Source organism: Lissotriton vulgaris, chromosome 12, assembly GCF_964263255.1.
Source record: "Lissotriton vulgaris chromosome 12, aLisVul1.2, whole genome shotgun sequence".
In the NCBI taxonomy this organism is placed as follows: Eukaryota; Metazoa; Chordata; class Amphibia; order Caudata; family Salamandridae; genus Lissotriton; species Lissotriton vulgaris.
In genome coordinates, this window is record NC_141700.1 from 789775115 (window position 1) to 789792530 (window position 17416).

Genomic DNA, 17416 nt, shown 5'->3' on the forward strand with positions numbered 1-17416 from the left:
ACCAGCCTCGACCCCCCGCCACTCACCGCGCAGCGGCACCCGCAAAGCGGGTGCTGCAAGTTGTTAAGCTGCGGCAGGGCGGTCAATCCCTCCAGGGACACAGGGAGGCAGGGTGGAGACGAAGATTAGCGTTCTGACAACGACAGTACTCAGGTTAGTTTCCGCAGTCAAAAGGCCTCAAATCCAAAAAAGGGCAGGCAATTGTCAACCTGAGGAGTTATTCTGATAAATGCTGCTTTTTAGTGGATTTCTTGTGCAGAATTGCAAATTTTGCAATTTCGCGAGTGCGAGATTGTTGCTGCCCGCCGCACCTACATGTTTGCAATTGCGAACTTACACCGCACGCCGCAAAATTGTATCACCAAGAAAAAAAAATCCGCTGCGTGCAAATTTACGGATTTTCGGTAAATTCGCGAGCGTTCGCGGATCGCGAATTTACCGAAAATCCGCAAAATCCGAGAGCGTAACAGATTTTCCGCCCATGCTTATCCCAGACCTCCTTGACCCCGCTGCACGACTCCAGCACAGCTGAGCACCGTGGAAGGTGTCGAGACACGTGGGACTGGACATCTTCGAAAGCCTGCAAGTTGCTAACAGTGCAGCTCCTGAGGTATCCCCGAAGCTGTGCACTGGGGACTGAGACACTCTGATCCCGAGCTCCACCTGCACCGAAGACCAGTCCTCCACACTCTACGAGATCTGCTTGGGGCCCTTCTGCTTGTGTTCTGCTCGACGCTTTGTATGGTTGCTGGCCAGTTGGCTAGTAGCCCTGTGGCGACGATCATTTTGAAAATCCATTGCTGGTCTGGTTGCTCCAGACTGGCCCTTGCTTCCCTGAAAAGGTGAAGTACCTCAGACCCTCCTGGTCTGCACCAGAAGCCTTTTGTGTATCCTGCGTGGGTTGCCTTTGCTTAGGCTTGTTGGCTCCGATCTTGAAGTCGATCCCTCCATCTGCGAGAACCTTCGTGGGACAGCTCCTCTCCAGCACCTGGTCGTCCTCGACGCCTCCTGGTCCGCGTGGCTGCAAAGACAAGCTTCACAACAGCACCTGATTGCTCCTCGACGACGTCTGGTTCCTTCGTGGTTCCACCCGGTCACTGGCTAGTGACCTAGACTCTGTCCCCTCTGCTTTCAGGTCTTCTTCAACTCCGATCCACCCTTGGATCCACCCGGACATCTTCCTCCTGGTCGCCTGCAGCATCTTAATCCAAGGCTCCATAGGAATCAACGAGAAAACCCGACACACTTTGACACCTATGCACCCGCAGCCCGTGGGTGAGGTAACGCGAGTACTTTGGTGCTCCTGTAGGGATTGACTATCCTAGTGTCTAGTTTTGTTAGTTGTATCTTCCTAGTTAGACCGGAAGTGTCCTAAATCTCCATTTACTTACCTTTTAAGTACCCATTGACATTCCATTGACTCTCGCATGAGTGTACTGACACTGCACGCGCCTCCTACTCCTACCTTAAGGGTCAGATAGTGTAGCCCCAGCGATTCCCTAGGCTCTGGCCCTTTTCCTTTCCCGAGTCGTGGTTCTTATATCACTTACTTAGTATATGGTTTTACGCGCCCTTAGGGCCTAACTGTAAATTGTGCTATTTAAAGTATTTCTGAGAGTAACTTGTTACGTGCTTTTGCCTCTGACCTCATAAAAAGTTCAGAGGAGTGTGTTAGTGAATAAATGCCTATATATTTTATATATATCCTCTGTGGTGTCCTTTCATTTGGTATTCAAGGGGTTACATATGGTAAAACAGCTGGCTTTACACGCCCTCAAGTGTCTTTAGCCTAAGACTGTTCTGTCCACACTACCTCTAGGATAGCTGGTCTATAAGGTTGACTTTACAACCATCACCCTAAGGGTTGTTTGGACTGGTGCAAGGTGCTCACTAGAATAGTGAACATCATATACCAGGCCAACTTCTCACAGTGAATCATCCCTTTTGTCAAGGGTAGGAATTTCATCTTACTCTACAATCTTATTATTCCTGTCCCTTAGGTTGTAACAGATGACTGAGTCAATGCTGCAGCTTGAAATCTGCAAGGGTGAATAATTGTAAAAAAGTCACAAAACATATTGCGGGCGTCCAAAGTGGACCGGCACAAGCCGCTTTTACTTTTATTTGTAAGTCATTCTATATATCACTTTTAATATTTATTAAGACAAACATTTTTTTATACTTTAGATGGGATTTTTAAAAATAGTGTAACCTTCATATAAATAATGGTAATGTAATAAATTCAAAATAATTACATTTGTGACATGTTATTAATGCTTTTTTGATTTGTTTTGTATTTAAGAAAATATATACAATTAATTTACATGAATATTTAAAAAGGAAAAATGTTCACAAAATGTTTTCAAATTTAATTCAAGACCAAGGGCTAGCCCATCTGCAGCCCATCAGATGCCAGGAGAAATAATGCCATCTCTGTTTTGTGAAACTATCTTCTATTTTATACCTAGACTGCCTTAGTCAGACCTTCATGAAATTGATTTCCAAAGGCTCCAGGAGCCTACGGGAGACCATGGTTCATTGGCCAAACCTGTAAACTTACTTTCATAAAAGCGTGGGTGCTATCAATCAAGAAAATATTGTTTTTTTTGCTTAAGAGATATTAACTCTTTGTATTAAAACTTTTCTGTGACTCCGCATGTTGGAGTATATATTCAGGGTACAATTCACAAAGCCCTGTAATTTTAATGACAAAAATGGCTGTCAGATATTATTCACAAAACAGTATCTAGGAGGCGTAAATGAATAATATTAAGCAGATTTAAAATGCACTCAAATGATTGGCGACTGGGTGAATCAAGGCCTAGTTTACCTTTAGATTGTGAGAGCTTCCAAAAGCTTATGAGGTTGTCAGGGGGTCACACACTCTTCTATAACCTTTTCACATCAAATATGGTCAGAGATTTGTTCCACCAAACGGCTCATGTAAAGCTCAATCCAGGGTGGAAAGGGGGAAGGAACACCCCTAAACTATCAGCCCAAAAACGAGATTGTACAATTGCAAAGAGAAGCTACATTTCCCCCTGCTTAACTGTACCCATTAAACAATTTCATACTGAGGAAATACAACATATTAAAAAAAGACACAAAGCTTACTCAGCATTACATTTGCTAAGCTGTAGAGATGGTCCGGCCTTATGAAAAGTAGCATACACTAAATATATCTTACATTCTTAAAATCTATAATCCTATAATTTTTAAAATGAAATGTAGGGATACATTGGGAAGCCAGCCGCAATGGTAGTAATTCCAAGAGGTGACAAAGCTGGATGATGGCGACCACCCATACAACACAGAAGAACCTCATCAGTACCTAGAGACGCTGCAGCATAGCATGTGCTATGCAAGTGCCTTCTCAATCATTTAACCTATCATCAAAGGTATCTGCCTTAAGACTGTAGAATTCACCTGTGTTTTGACTGCATGACCAGCTGTCAGGTAGAGAAGATGGGTCAATCCCGCTTTCCAGTTTTCTCCACTTCTCGCAGCTGAGTTTACTACATTGGATCCAAGCAATACACTGATCTGTTAAAAAAAAAAACAAGACGATATGCTAGGGCACAATATAGTAACAATGTTTTCGACTTCAAACTTATAGATAAAAAAAATGTTTTTTTTTGGCAAAGATACTCTTAGTCAACTGGTCACACCCTATTATAAGCCAGGTTAGTTACCTCTAGTCATAATTCTCAACCTCAGGTATTCTCTCCATACACTTTCTCAAATTCAATTCATTAAGTACACCTGTGGCTTGCCTTACAAAAGACAATCCTCATATCATACAAACAACACACAGAGGCAGCAGAGCGCCTGGGTACCAAGTTAAAAAGATGGCTGGAAGGAGACGACCTAATTTTTCACAAAATGAGCTTACTGTGATGGCAGAGGAGATAATTAGAGTTGAGCTTCAGTTGTTTGAAACAAAATTCCAAGCAACAACAATGAGCCAGATAAGGGAAATGTGGGTCAGAAAAACAAGTTACTTACCTTCTGTCACGCTTTTTCTTGTGGATACGGTATCCACCTGTTGATTCCTCCCCTTTTGACTATCCCAATGCGCCAACATTCCACAGAAATGTTTCTGCTCAACAATTCCACGTCAGTGAGGATGTCACAAAGTCCATGGCTTCATAAGCAGCTCTGTGTGAAGTCAGTGGAGCCATAAAAAGGTCTATTCAATATGCTGACAGTTTCCACCCATTTTTTTCATGCCTTTGAGGCGAACAGGTGAAACCAACATCACAAATGCAATAACATATTCTAAATTGGTTTTGTTGTTATCGAGATTTATATTGCGTATAGCTACTCAAAAAGAGTGCCCTGGCGCTAAATCAGGCAACCTACAACAACGATTGTCCTATTAAGCTTGTTGGAAGAGCCATGTTTTCAGAATTTTTCTTATAAGTGGAGAGTTCCATTGTGGTTCGTAGCCCCAGAGGGAGTTTATTCCATGAGACCGTCCCAAGATAAGAGTCAAAGATATGTGTGTGTGTGTATATATCAAAGCTCCTGGGTGCCTTCTAGCGAGGCAGCACTCAAGCAGCGGCTTTCGGCGGGTAGAGAATACCTCCTACTCCGGTGATTGCCTTCAGCTCTCAAGTCTGTAGTTCTTCACACTGACGCGTTTCTGAGCCTACCGCTCGTCATCAGAGGCTCGACTTGAGTACATCAGTTGTGACACTCCCTCTATTTATAATTAATACAGTACATAAAAAAAACAATGCTTATTAGTATAGCAAATTGAAAAGAGGCCTAGGACCATTTCCCTTTTGCAACCCATAACCTTTGTTTTGTAAAAGAAACCACACTCTCCCCTGAACGAATAGAAGCTCCTCACCCTTTAGAACCCTCCTGAGAGAACCTTTACAGCTGCTAGGTGGCAAAACTCTATCGCACTGGAAATCCAACTTGCAATTCCATGTTTTGATAAGGGAAAAACCCTTCCTGGGTCCGCTGAAGGCGACAAAAAGTTGTGAAGACTTGCGGAAGGGTCTAGTCTTTTGTAAATAGAATTTGAGACAGCGCTGGACATCCAGTGAATGTAGAACTCTTTCCACCGCTGTTGTCGGTTGAGGAAAGAACCACATTAAAACCAGTGGCTCATTCAAAAGAAAGTCAGTTGGTACTTTTGGAATAAACTTCAGATTAGTTCTGAGAATCATCCTGTCCGCCTTAAATTGCAAGAAAGGGCCTTGAATAGTGAGAGCCTGCAATTCTCCTACCCTCCTAGCCGAAGTAAGAGCGATGAGAAGAGCCACTTTCCATGATAGGAATTTGAGGTCCGCCCTGTGTATTGGCTCAAAGGGCTGCTTCATCAACTGAGAAAGAAGAAATGCGTTACTTACCTGTAACAGCAGTTATCCAGTATTGGTGTCTTTCATGGATTCACATGCCTGAATCATTCCCCGTCGTCGAGACGGGAGCCTCCGGTAAATAAAAAAGTAATGTCTTATAGACATACATAGAGAAAATAGGCCTAAGGGCCTCCCCTTAGTAGCCTTTCTTAGTCCTTATGTAAAAAGGACCAAACTCTCCTAGTCAGCCAATCAGCTCCGACCTCCCTCTAGAACCTTCCTGGGAGGAGCCTCAGTCCCTCAGATTTTCGTACGCACCCAGCTAGGTAGGCGTAATGTTGTTAGAGAGGGATGTGAGTCCTTCCCGGGGAGGCGGGAGGGTTGCATGTGAATCCATGAAAGACACCAATACTGGATAACTGCTGTTACAGGTAAGTAACGCATTTCTTATCCAGTATTAGGGTGTCTTTCATGGATTCACATGCCTGAATCAGAATAGTTAGCAATCAGATATGCACATTTGCGATGTAAATCCGCTCTGCAGTCATGTTAGACAATGCATATATTATCACATATAGTATCACAAGAGCAAGGAATGTGCATACCTGGACGGCGGGATGTAGGAAGGCTCACCTCACTGAAAGAGATGGCGAAGCCCCGCTGGACCCGCTGCCGCGTCTTTCTGAAGTTCGAAATCCAGGCAGTACTGTCTGGAGAAAGTGTGCGGTGACTTTCAGGTCGCCGCTCTGCAAATGTCCAATATTGGCACCTCCGCGAAGAGAGCTGCTGACGTGGACATTGCCCTGGTGGAATGTGCAGTGACGCGAAGAGTGTTGCTGACGTGGACCACGCCCTGATGGAATGTGCAGTGACCTGATCAGTTAAAGGCCGTCGGGCCTGGTCGTGGTAGAATGCAATCGCTGATGAGATCCATCTTGAGATGCTTAGTTTCGTGAGGGACAGGCCCATTCTTGGCCTGCTGTATGCCACGAACAGTTGTGAAGAGTATCTGAAGTCTTAGAGTTATCTAGGTAGAACCTGAGCCATCTTTGAGATTTAAAGAATGTAGAGCCCATTCTGCTGCGGTGGAAAGGTTCGCAAGGAAAGTTTGAAGGATTACTGGCTCATTGAGATGAAAGTCTGAAGGCACTTTTTGGAACGAATTTTTGGGTTCGGACTCAGCACCACGCCATCATTCCTGAAGTGCATGTATGGTTCCTGAATGGATAGAGCTTGAAGCTCGCTCACCCTTCTGGATAGAAAACCGTCAGTAGCTCTCTGACCCTTAGTGTGGATTCTCCCCGAGACATACTTTGGGTCAGCTCCGTGTACTGGTTCAAACGGATGTTTCATGAGCATGTTAAGAACCACATTGAGATGCCAGGAGGTGGCAACCTCCTTACTGTCGGGAAAGATCTATATAATCGTTTTAGAACTTGCTTAATCAACCCGCTTGACCAGAGCGATGGGCTCGTTGGAATTCTTATATAACGAGATGACGCTGTTAAGGGTACTGTAATGGAGGAGTGGGTTAGGTCCGACTGTGGTAGATGTAATCGATAAGGCAATATTTGCACCAGTGATGTGGGGAAAAGCATATTTCCGCGGCTACGCCCCAGACACAAAGCGCTTCCCTTTCCGGGAATATGTTTATGTGCTATCCGCACTTGCTCTGGTAAGAATGTCTACAGTCATGTGGATCATTCCGATTGTGGAACTCTGAACTCAGGGGCCAGGCGACCAACCTGAGAGACTTCATACCCTGATGTTGAACTGCCTTATCGTTCATAGTAAGCAGAGATAGATACTGCCGCCGGTGGATCGGCGGCTCCAGGGATAGGCGGCGGAGTTCTGTGAACCAATGTCGCCTCGGCCCAATTGGGGCTAGTAAATCCAGAATACAATAGGCGGCGGAGTTCTGTGAACCAATGTCGCCTCGGCTCAATTGGGGCTAGTAAATCCAGAATACGAGGCTCCACCATTCTTGTCTTGAGGACAATGGGAGCATCGGGAATGGTGGAATGCCCACGCAAAAACAGTGCGCCATGCGGTTGGAGATGCATTCCCCAGCCAATTTCCGAAGTGTGGGCATTCGGAGTACATTCACGTCGCAATTAGATCCATGTGCGGCGTGCTTCATCCGGAGAAGATGTGGCCAATGATGTGTTGGTCCAGCTCTCTGTTACAATGGTTTCTGCCTGCTGAACGCATTGGTGAGCCCATTGTTCGTCTTATTCTTGGTAGGCAAGCTTGAAGGGCCAGGAAGGCCGCCAGCGGGTTAGTCCGATTGATATGTAGTGTCTTCTCCATAGGAGACCACCGTCCATCTTATGTGACAACATGAGGAACCGCCGGAAGTAGGAGTGACCAGCCTTGAGACAGTGTTTGAGAGGGTAATCCCCATTGTAGGATTCCGGCCATGTGCGGAGTATCTTTTATGTGGCAAGATGACCCTGTGGAATGTAACCACCGCTTCGATAGCGCCTCTTGTAGAGGTCTCGTTCGTAGTTGAGAGCGAGGGGGATACATGATCACTCACCGATGGGAATGCTTGTGGTGACCGTGTGTCCAGGGTATACCTAGGAAACTGAAGTACCTAGGAAACTGATGTAGTGAGAAGGTTCCAGGACCGATTTTTCCTGATTGAGGATGAGATCCAAGCATTGAAAACTGAAAGCAGGCGTTGGGAGAACTGGACCGTCTTGCAAGGATGAAGCCTTGACCAGGCAGTCATTCAGAAACCGAAGGACCTGGTGTCCTAGTAATGTCGCCCCCAGGGAACGGTATTTCGTGAGTATGTGTGGCGCAGACTTGAGCCCGAAAGGCAGAACACGAAACTGCAAATGTCCGGCCACTACTGCAAATCGTAAGTATTTTTAGCGATGTCTGTGAAGTGGGATATGGAGTTAAACGTCCTGTTTGCAGGACCTCATGGATTGCCATGCGAAACAACTGTCACTTGTAGGAGTGTGTTGAAGTCTCTGAAGCCCAAGGTTGGTCTCCACCTCTTATCTTTTTCTGGATATAAAAAAGGGAAGCGGGAACAAAAAACCCTTTTTCCTTATGAGGAGGAGGTACTCTCGCTATAGCTCCTTTGAGGAGGAGGAATTCTCGCTATAGCTCCTTTCTACAGTATAACCCAGACGTAGATGCAGTTGTACCTTTTGATATCTCCGCTGTCCGTTCCCTGAGAAGACAAGTTCTCAGAAGAGGGGTGCTTGTTTTGTTATTGTTGGCGACTGAAGGCCTTGCGGTCTACTCTGGCCTGAAGAGCAGGAAGATTGGAATCGATAATGTCCTTTGTGGGAAGACCTTCTTCTTCCTCCCTTTGTACTAAAGGACTGGTTCATATACTGAAGAGTGTTCAAAGTTCTCGCATTGTCTGCCTCGTTAACTAATCGTGCCAACAGTGACTGGCCCTCATATGGCCTGACCACAACCGTCGTTTGCACCTCAGGACGGAAAGGGCCCTCCTTGGATCCGCGAGACTGCTGTTTCAGCCAACTGGCGGAACCCTGTCATAGCGATGTTCTTCGCGCAATCTATAGTTTAACGCCGATGCTTCACCATGTAGCGGATTCCATTTTACTTCCACTTCGGATGAGCCTGGCAATTCCGACTGGTATGGGGTCAGTGAGGCCACAATTGTCCATGCTAGCGTACCAAGAGTGCTAGAACGGTCACTGAGGAAAACCTGTTCCTAAGGTTGTCCCCTCTTAAATCCTCCGTATCAGGAGGAGGTGACCTCGGGGCCGAAGGATCCCCGGAGTTTTTCTAGGCCGCCCGTGTCACTACGGAGTCCGGCATAGAAAGTTCCTGTTAAACACGCCGGTGTAAGGGATCACTAGTGATACAGAGGAGGGGTACTACCTGACCCGTACCTTTTCCGACTATAGGTAATTTATAACCAGTATTGACCTCACAGCCTTCTTGAAGGTGTCTCTGGAGACGTACAAGAAGCAGGCCTGCTCTTGAGAGGTCATCGAGGTCTGAAAACGTTGAGTAGTTCTCCATACCACCTTAGAAGAGATTCCAGAATTGGTGGATTTCCTCCGTCGATGAATTCGTCGACGAGGTTGCCGTCATAGACTATGCCATCGCAAACGAGCAGTCATAGATGACCATACCCCCATTAGAAGAGAGTACAGAATTGGCGGATTTCCTCCTTCGTTGCGAGTCCGTCGACGAGATCTCCGTCAGAGACTATGTCGTCGTAGACGAGCAGTCATAGATGAGGCTGTCGTAGACGACTGCATATATGCTCCGTCGTAGATAAGGGCGACGACGCCGTCGAAGACTAGCCTTCGTAACTGAGGCCGTCGTAAATGCGGTCATCATAGACAAGACCATCCTAGACGAGGCTATCGTAGACGAGTCCCTCGTAGGCTAGGCCATCGTAGACGAGGCCCTCGTAGACGAGGCCCGCGTACATGAGGCCGTCTTAGACTAGGCCATCTTAGAGAAGGCCCAGGTCGACTAGACAAGTTGTCATAGACGATGTCGTCCATGACTATGCCGCCGTAGATGAGTCCTCGAAGATGAGCCTACGTAGATGAGGCTATCGTCGATACCATAGACAGGCCGTCGTAGGCGAGCAGTCGACTCTTTAGACTAGCCTTTGTAGATGAGGCCGTCAGAGACTAGGCCATCTTAGACTAGGTCGTCGTAGACGAGGCCACCGAGCACTAGGCCTTCGTAGACGACTAGGCCATCGCTCACTAGGCCATCGCTCACTAGGCCTTCGTAGAGCAGGCCATTAGACTAGGCCCTCGTAGACTATAGAGTAGGCCATCGTAGAGTAGGCCATTGTAAACTAGGCCATCGAACACTAGGGCTTCGTAGACTAGGCCCTCGTAGACTAGGCCCTTGTCGACGCTGTAGACAGGCCGCGACGCGCCCACGAAGATGCGCCTTCGTAGATGAGGCCATCCTTGAAACCGTAGGCAGGCCGTAGACACGCCGTCGTAGAGGAACGGCCATGTAGATGAAGCCATAATCGATATTCTTAGAGGTTGTCGTCGATGGTTGCGTGTCCGACGTCGACGGTCTCGTCATCGACGGCGACGGTCTCGTCGTTGCCGGCCCCTTCGTCGACGGTCTCGTCGTCGATAGTACCGCCGTCAACGGCCTCGTCGTCGACGGCCGTGCCGTCGACGGTCTCGTCGTCGACGGCCTCGTCGTCGACGGCCTCGTCGTCGATAGTACCGCCGTCGACGGCCTCGTCGTCGACGGCCTCGTCGTCGACGGTCTCGTCGTCGATAGTACCGCCGTCGACGGCCTCGTCGTCGACGGCCTCGTCGTCGACGGTCTCGTTGTCGACGGTCTTCCCTCGTCGTCGACGTCATTGTCGACGCTGTCGTCGCCGTCGACACTCTCATCGTCGACGCTTAGACAAGCATTGTAGATGAGCCATATAGACGCAGAGGCTGTGGTAGCAATGATGTTGTTTTTGACATCGATGGCTCCTTAGGCTGTACTTCGGGTAGGAGACGCCCTTCTGAATGATCCTATGATCAGAGGAGGCGATTTAGACGGCTCATACGTCGTCATTGTTATCCGACATTTCTCCAAAGGTAAGTCCTTTACTCTCCTTTTTCACAGAGCGGGGAGATTGTTGAAGGACTGCGCCCGGAAGACCATGAGCGGTCTTTTTTAGGGCCTTCTCAGGATGGTACCCTGAGGAATGAGTCTGAGGAAATTCTTTATCAAGGTCTCCTAGACTTTGAGGGCAACACCTCATCCCAGTAACTGGAGAAAATAATAGCCTCCTTTCTGGCCTTAACCATATTAACAGCCTCTCTTCACGACTCCTTAAAAATCACTTGAAAAAGTGCAACATACCTTTTGGTCTGTGAGTGTGAGGAACAGAGCAGAGCTACCTCTTGGAACAAGAAGTGCAAATAGTAACCTCCTTTCTGGCGTTAACCATATTAACAGCCTCCCTTCACGACCCTTCAAAAATCACTTGAAAAAGTGCAACATACCTTTTGGTCTGTGAGTGTGAGGAACAGAGCAGAGCTACCTCTTGGAACAAGAAGTGCAGGCTCCAAACAGAATACTTCCGTTCTTTCCCTTGTTATACCTTCTTTATTTGAGATAAAGAATGTATGTGAAGATAATCCATAGTAGAAAAGCCAAATTAAGTGAAAAATACACAGAATCTGAGCAGAGCTCAGAGGAGACTCCCTAGCACAACGTGCGGTAGAAAATCTGAGGGACTGAGGCTCCTCCCAGGAAGGTTCTAGAGGGAGGTCGGAGCTGATTGGCTGACTAGGAGAGTTTGGTCCTTTTTACATAAGGACTAAGAAAGGCTACTAAGGGGAGGCCCTTAGGCCTATTTTCTCTATGTATGTCTATAAGACATTACTTTTTTATTTACCGGAGGCTCCCGTCTCGACGACGGGGAATGATTCAGGCATGTGAATCCATGAAAGACACCCTAATACTGGATAACTAAGTTTCCGTGCCAAAGAGGTGGTGGAGGTTTTATTGGAGGAAAAACTCTGAACAATCTCTTCATGAATTGTTTAATGATTCTTGCAGACCATAGAGACGGTCCTGAGGAAGACCTTCTGTAGCGTGATATTGCAGCTAAATGTACCTTTATAGATACATGGGCCAAACCCGACTTAGCTAAAAGTAAATAATCTCATGCATGCCGAATTCAGAGGATGAACGATACATGTTTGGCACCACAGACAAAATCTTTTCCATTTCATTCTGTAGGTCTTGTTCGTACTATCCACTCTGGCTTTCCATAGAATGTCCTTGCATTCCTCTGAAAGTTTTAGATGTTGAAGCTCACAGTGCTCAGGTGCCAGGCCGCTAAGTGCAATGATTTTGGGTCCGGATAGAGCACTTGTCCCTGGGACATCGTCAGAAGCGGCGGTATTGGCTGGATGCAAATTGGATGGACCTCCGACAGTTGCAAAAGCTCTTTGAACCAGTGCTGCCTGGGCCACCATGGGGCTATCAGGATCATCCTGCACGTCTCCTTCTTGATCTTCATAAGAACTCGTGGCAGGAGGGGAATTGGAGTAAAGGCAAAGGCAAAGACGCCTGACCATGCCATCAACATTGCATTCCCCCAAGATCCCCGTTGGGGAAGCCAGATTGCGAAGAACTGGCATTTCCTGTTCTCTGCTGTTGCAAAGAGGTCAACAGTTGGCTCCCCCCATCTTTGGAAGATGTTGTTTAGAACCCCTTGGTCGATCTCCCAATCATGGCAGGTGGATTTGAGCCTACTGAGAGTATCTGCCTTGGCATTCTGGTCCCCTGGTGTTCCGGTGTTATAGATATCGTGTGCTTCAGTGCCCATTGCCATATCTTCTGAGCCTCTTGAGACAGGGAGAGAGATCTCGTTCCTCCTTGTTTGTTTAAATAGTTCATCGTTGTTGTGTTGTCTGTTCTTATTAACACAGCTGATCTTTTTATCTTTAGTAAGAAAGCTAGCAATGCCAAGCGGACGGCTCTGAGTTCCAAAAAGTTGATGTGCAACCTTTGATCGTGCAACTTCCAACGGCTGCTGACTTGGAGGTCCTGAAGGAAGGCTCCCCATCCTTCTAGGGATGCATCTGTAGTAATTTTTAGTGGGGCTGACTCTGTAACGAAAAAAAGACCCTGGGAGATGTTCCGCTTTTGGGTCCACCATGTCGCCGCCTGAACCATGATCGGCGTCACTTTGACTATGTCCTCGAAGGATCCCTCCGCTCGATGACATTGTAGATCCAGTTGCTCTTGCAACGGACGCATCCTTAACCTGCAGCAAGGTACGAGGGGAATGCAAGATGACGTCGTTCCCAGTAATGACTTGCACTTGCGTCCTGAAAGAGACTTTCTTTTTGTAAAGTCTTTGAAAAGAGATGTAATTTTCAATTGCCTTTCTTGAAGGAGAATGCCTTGTTTACCTCTGTGTTCAGTATCGCTCCCAAGAAGGTGATGTTCCTTGTTGGTTGAAGGGACGATTTTTCCTCGTTTAAAGTCAGACCTAACCTGTCAAACAACTCCACGCAAGCCGCTGTTGAAGATCTGGCCGATGCTACTGATGGTGCCTTGACCAACCAGTCGTCGAGGTAAGGGAATACTTGGTGTTTCTGTTTTCTTCGAACAGCCGCCACTTGTAAATGTTCTTGGGGCTGATTTCAGGCCGAACAGCAGTACCTTGAATTGGTAATGTTCTCCGGCTACCATGAACCGAAGATACTGCCTGTGGGAAGGATGGATGGGGATGTGAAAGTACGCATCCTGTAGGTCTAATGTGGTCATATGGTCTCCTGTCTAAAAGCAGAAGGATGTCTTGAAGAGAAACCATTCTGAAAGATTGCTTCTTGAGATAGGTGATTAGGGATCTGAGGTCTAGAATAGGACGCCATTGGAGAACTTTTTCTTGACTAGAAAAAATCTGGAGTAAAACCCCCTTCCCCTCTGGGAGTTCGGCACCGGTTCTATTGCTCCCTTTCAGAGCATTGTCCGAATCTCCCTGCGCATCTGACATAAGTGTTTGCATTCTTGATGTTTCGGCGGAGTACAAGGGGGAATCGTAGGAGTTGTAGAGTGTGTCTGAATTGAATTATGTTGAGGACCCACTGGTCCATAGCTATTTGCTGCCAATTTTGGAAATAATAAGCAATCTTTCCACCCAGGGGAACATGTGACATGAGAGGGATGGGTGTAGCCGGATCCTGAAGGTTGTCATTGTCGTTGGGTATTGTCTTTCCCCTGATGACCTCATTTACCTCTAGGAGTAGATTTTATTTTATTTATTTATTTTATTTTAAGAGTTTTATATAGCGCTGGCTAGACCCGGAAGTATCAGAGCACTTTACATGAGGTTCCACAAAATTACAAAATTACATCAGTTCCAATTTACATCAGTTGCTAGACGTACAAGTTACTACTTGTGTAACGATATATCTGTAAGAGACATTAGTTAGTGATAGATTTCTTACCTTAGAATATCCCCAGGTGTTAGACTGGATCCGTAAACTTTTGCGTAGCAGGACCCTTGCACGTCGGTAGGAGTCGTCTGCGGCTCCGCGTCCGTTGTCGGCGCCGTGATGACGTCGTCGGAGTACTTAGACGCCACCTCCGCGTGCTGACGTCAGTTCTTAGACACAGCTTTTCCGCGCCAGAAGCGCAGAGCCATGCCAAAAACCAACAATGGTGCCATGAAACTAGGGCCCTGAAAGGGGATGATGTCAGGGCACCAAGTAATTTACCTTGTACCTTCTTTATTCTTGCACAGGAACATAGATGCTAGTACCCAAATCCTCTAAGACGATGCCAGCAGGTCTTTTACAGAACATTCCTACATCATCTCCAGGGAAGGGGGAATTGGATAAAATAACAAACAGAGAAGAGACTGGTCCGGACTCGTTTCCTCAGACTACTTCTATTACGGTGTCTGCATACCAGGAAACCTAGAAAATTAGCACATCATTATTTTCCCTGCTCTATTTAACTCTAGTCTTAACTATCTATACTGAAAAGGGGGCTCACCCACCATTATGTCTCTAGACCTTGCTTCTCTTCTTTTTAATTGTAGAAATGTCTGTCTTCTCCTTTCTTATTAGTTGTCACTATATTAATTCAAAGATAAAATTAACAATACATTATTGCCTTCCTATTTCTACACTGTTGGCCAACCAATTATATCTAATTTTATTTAACACTTACTTCACTAATTAGATGGAGACTCCCAATATGGGGTTTTGGTGATATGGAGTTTAACCAATTGCTCTTCACTAAACTCTCCTCTTTTTTCTTGTCTTTAGGTGATCCTGAAAACTACTTTCAAGTTTGGAGCTCAAGAAGGTAAGTATTCAGATTCTTGTCTTTAAATATGCAGTCACTAACAATAACAACTGTTCTCCTTTTTCTCATTGACTTCAGAACTATATTCAATGACTCCCTCCTGCTGTTAGCATAGTGTGCCTTTTTCAATGTTCAAACTTCTTCTATTTGACCCAAAAACATGGAGTTTCTACTTAGCATCGTTTTTCAATTGAAGATTCTTGAGACTCAAATGCCCTCCTCAGACGACGTCTGGAATCACAACCTTTCTCTTCTGACTACGTCGGTAAATGTACTTTTACCTCAGACGAACTTCTCTCCGGGAGAGTTGCACAAATACCAGGAACTTAGGGATTAAGTCACGCGCTTGAATTAATGCGCCGAGACTCGCTAGGGACTTCCTTGACACTCACGCAAGTGCGAGTGGAGTACTTCAACAATCTTTACGAACTAGGGAATTATTTCACCAGAGCTACGAACGTAGGACTCCTCCAGGCTATGTTCTTGGTGAAGTGCGTAGTTTCCAGCGCTCACGCGCTGCACCTGGCTTTCCGATTTCGCAATGACGTGGAGACTAGAACTCCGACCTCCATTCCTTATGGCCACTGTGGCGGCCATCTTGTCTCTCCAGTTTCGGACTTTCTCTGTCCATGTGAGGCAGACAGGGATAACTTGATCATGTTGGGTCAAAACGGAGCCACATATCTGGGAATCTGATTTTCGGGTCCTGACAGTACCCCCCAACAAGGCAGGCTCCTCCCTTCTGGGTTTGTGAGGGAAACATCGATGAAAAGATTGAATCAGCCGAGGAGCATGAACGTCCTCTTCTAATACCCATGATCGTTCCTCCGGTCCATAACCTTTCCAGTCTATGAGGTAGTACAGTTTCCCTCTGGATTTCTTAGAGTCTAGGGTTTCCTTCAGTTCGAACTCAGTTCCTGTCTCGAACTGGATCGGCTTAGGGGGTGATTGAGTTCTCAAATCTGTGGGTGCCTTTTTTTAGCAAAGAGACATGAAAGACTGGATGAATCCTCATCTTGGAAGGCAGAGTTAGTCGGTAAGTGACCTGATTGACCTGTTTCTCTATTGGATAAGGGCCAATAAAGGGAGGCTGAAACTTCCGATTTCCTTTTAATCTCAAGTGTTTGGTACTCAGCCAGACTTTGTCCCCAAGTGCCAATGGAGGCCCTGCACGTCTCTTTCGATCTGCATAAACCTTATACCTTTCTTTGGCTACTCTTAAATTATCCTCCGCCTTCTGTTGAATCTGATTCAAATGCAAAACAACTTCCTTAACTGCAGGAACTGCTAACTCCATTTGTCGAATAGTTGCATTTGGATGTCTGCCATAATTCAAAAAGAAGGGGGAGAACCCTGTCGAACTGTACTTTGCATTGTTATGAGCGAATTCTGCTGACCACAAATAGTGTGACCAGTTTGCTTCCTCTTTCAGGAAAAATAACCGAAGGTATTGTTCTAACTCTTGGTTCACTCTCTCAGTTTGTCCATCCGTTTCCGGATGATAACTAGTGGAGAACCTAACTTCAGTTCCTAACCCTTTCATGAAGGGCCTCCAGAAGTGGGACACAAACTGGGAACCTCTATCTGAGATGACCACCATAGGTATACCATGGATTCTGACTATCTGGGAACTGAAGTGGGCTGCTAACTGCTTGGCAGAAGGTATTCCCCTTAAAGCTGTAAAATGGGCCATCTTAGAAAATGCATCTACCACCACGAAAATTGTATCTAATCCCCGGCTCAAAGGTAAGTCAGTAATGAGATCTAGTGTAACTGTGTGCCAAGGGTAGGGAGGGGTAGGCAAGAGTTGCAATAATCCTTTTGGTGCTTGTCGTTCTGACCTTCCCTGCGCGCAGATTTTACAAGCCTTAACATAACTCTCAATATCCGTCGACATCCGAGGCCACCAGTAGGGTCTCTTGATTAACTCTTCTGTTTTATTCTCTCCTTTATGACCAGCCAATTTATCATTGTGACACTCGCGCATCACTTTTTGCTGAAGTTCTACAGTAGGCACATACAAGGCTTCTCCGTGGTATGGCATTTGATGGATGACTGTTCTGTTTGGATCTTCTTTTACCCAGTTCTGCATGGCCTCTGGACTCATATTCTCAGCAATGGCCTCTTGCATATTGATGGAAATCGTGGCTCCAATAAATCTAATTTCAGGAATGATCGGTTGTCTATCCGTAACTGTTCTCTGAGATTCTGTGCCTCATCTCGAGAGTGCATCTGCCTTCCCATTTTGCTCTCCAGGGCGAAAGGTAATCACAAAGTCATAATCCGCAAAA

At 46.3% G+C, this 17416-nt stretch overlaps 1 protein-coding gene across 1 annotated transcript in view; it reads right to left on the minus strand.

Moving 5' to 3' along the window:
- ZCWPW1 (zinc finger CW-type and PWWP domain containing 1) overlaps nt 1-17416 on the minus strand; it is a 645937-nt gene that overhangs the window by 462296 nt on the left and 166225 nt on the right. Inside the window, exon 4 of the mRNA XM_086945720.1 lies at nt 3427-3543. Within this exon, the coding sequence (XP_086801846.1) occupies nt 3427-3543 (117 nt within the window). The remainder of the gene's footprint in view (nt 1-3426; nt 3544-17416) is intronic.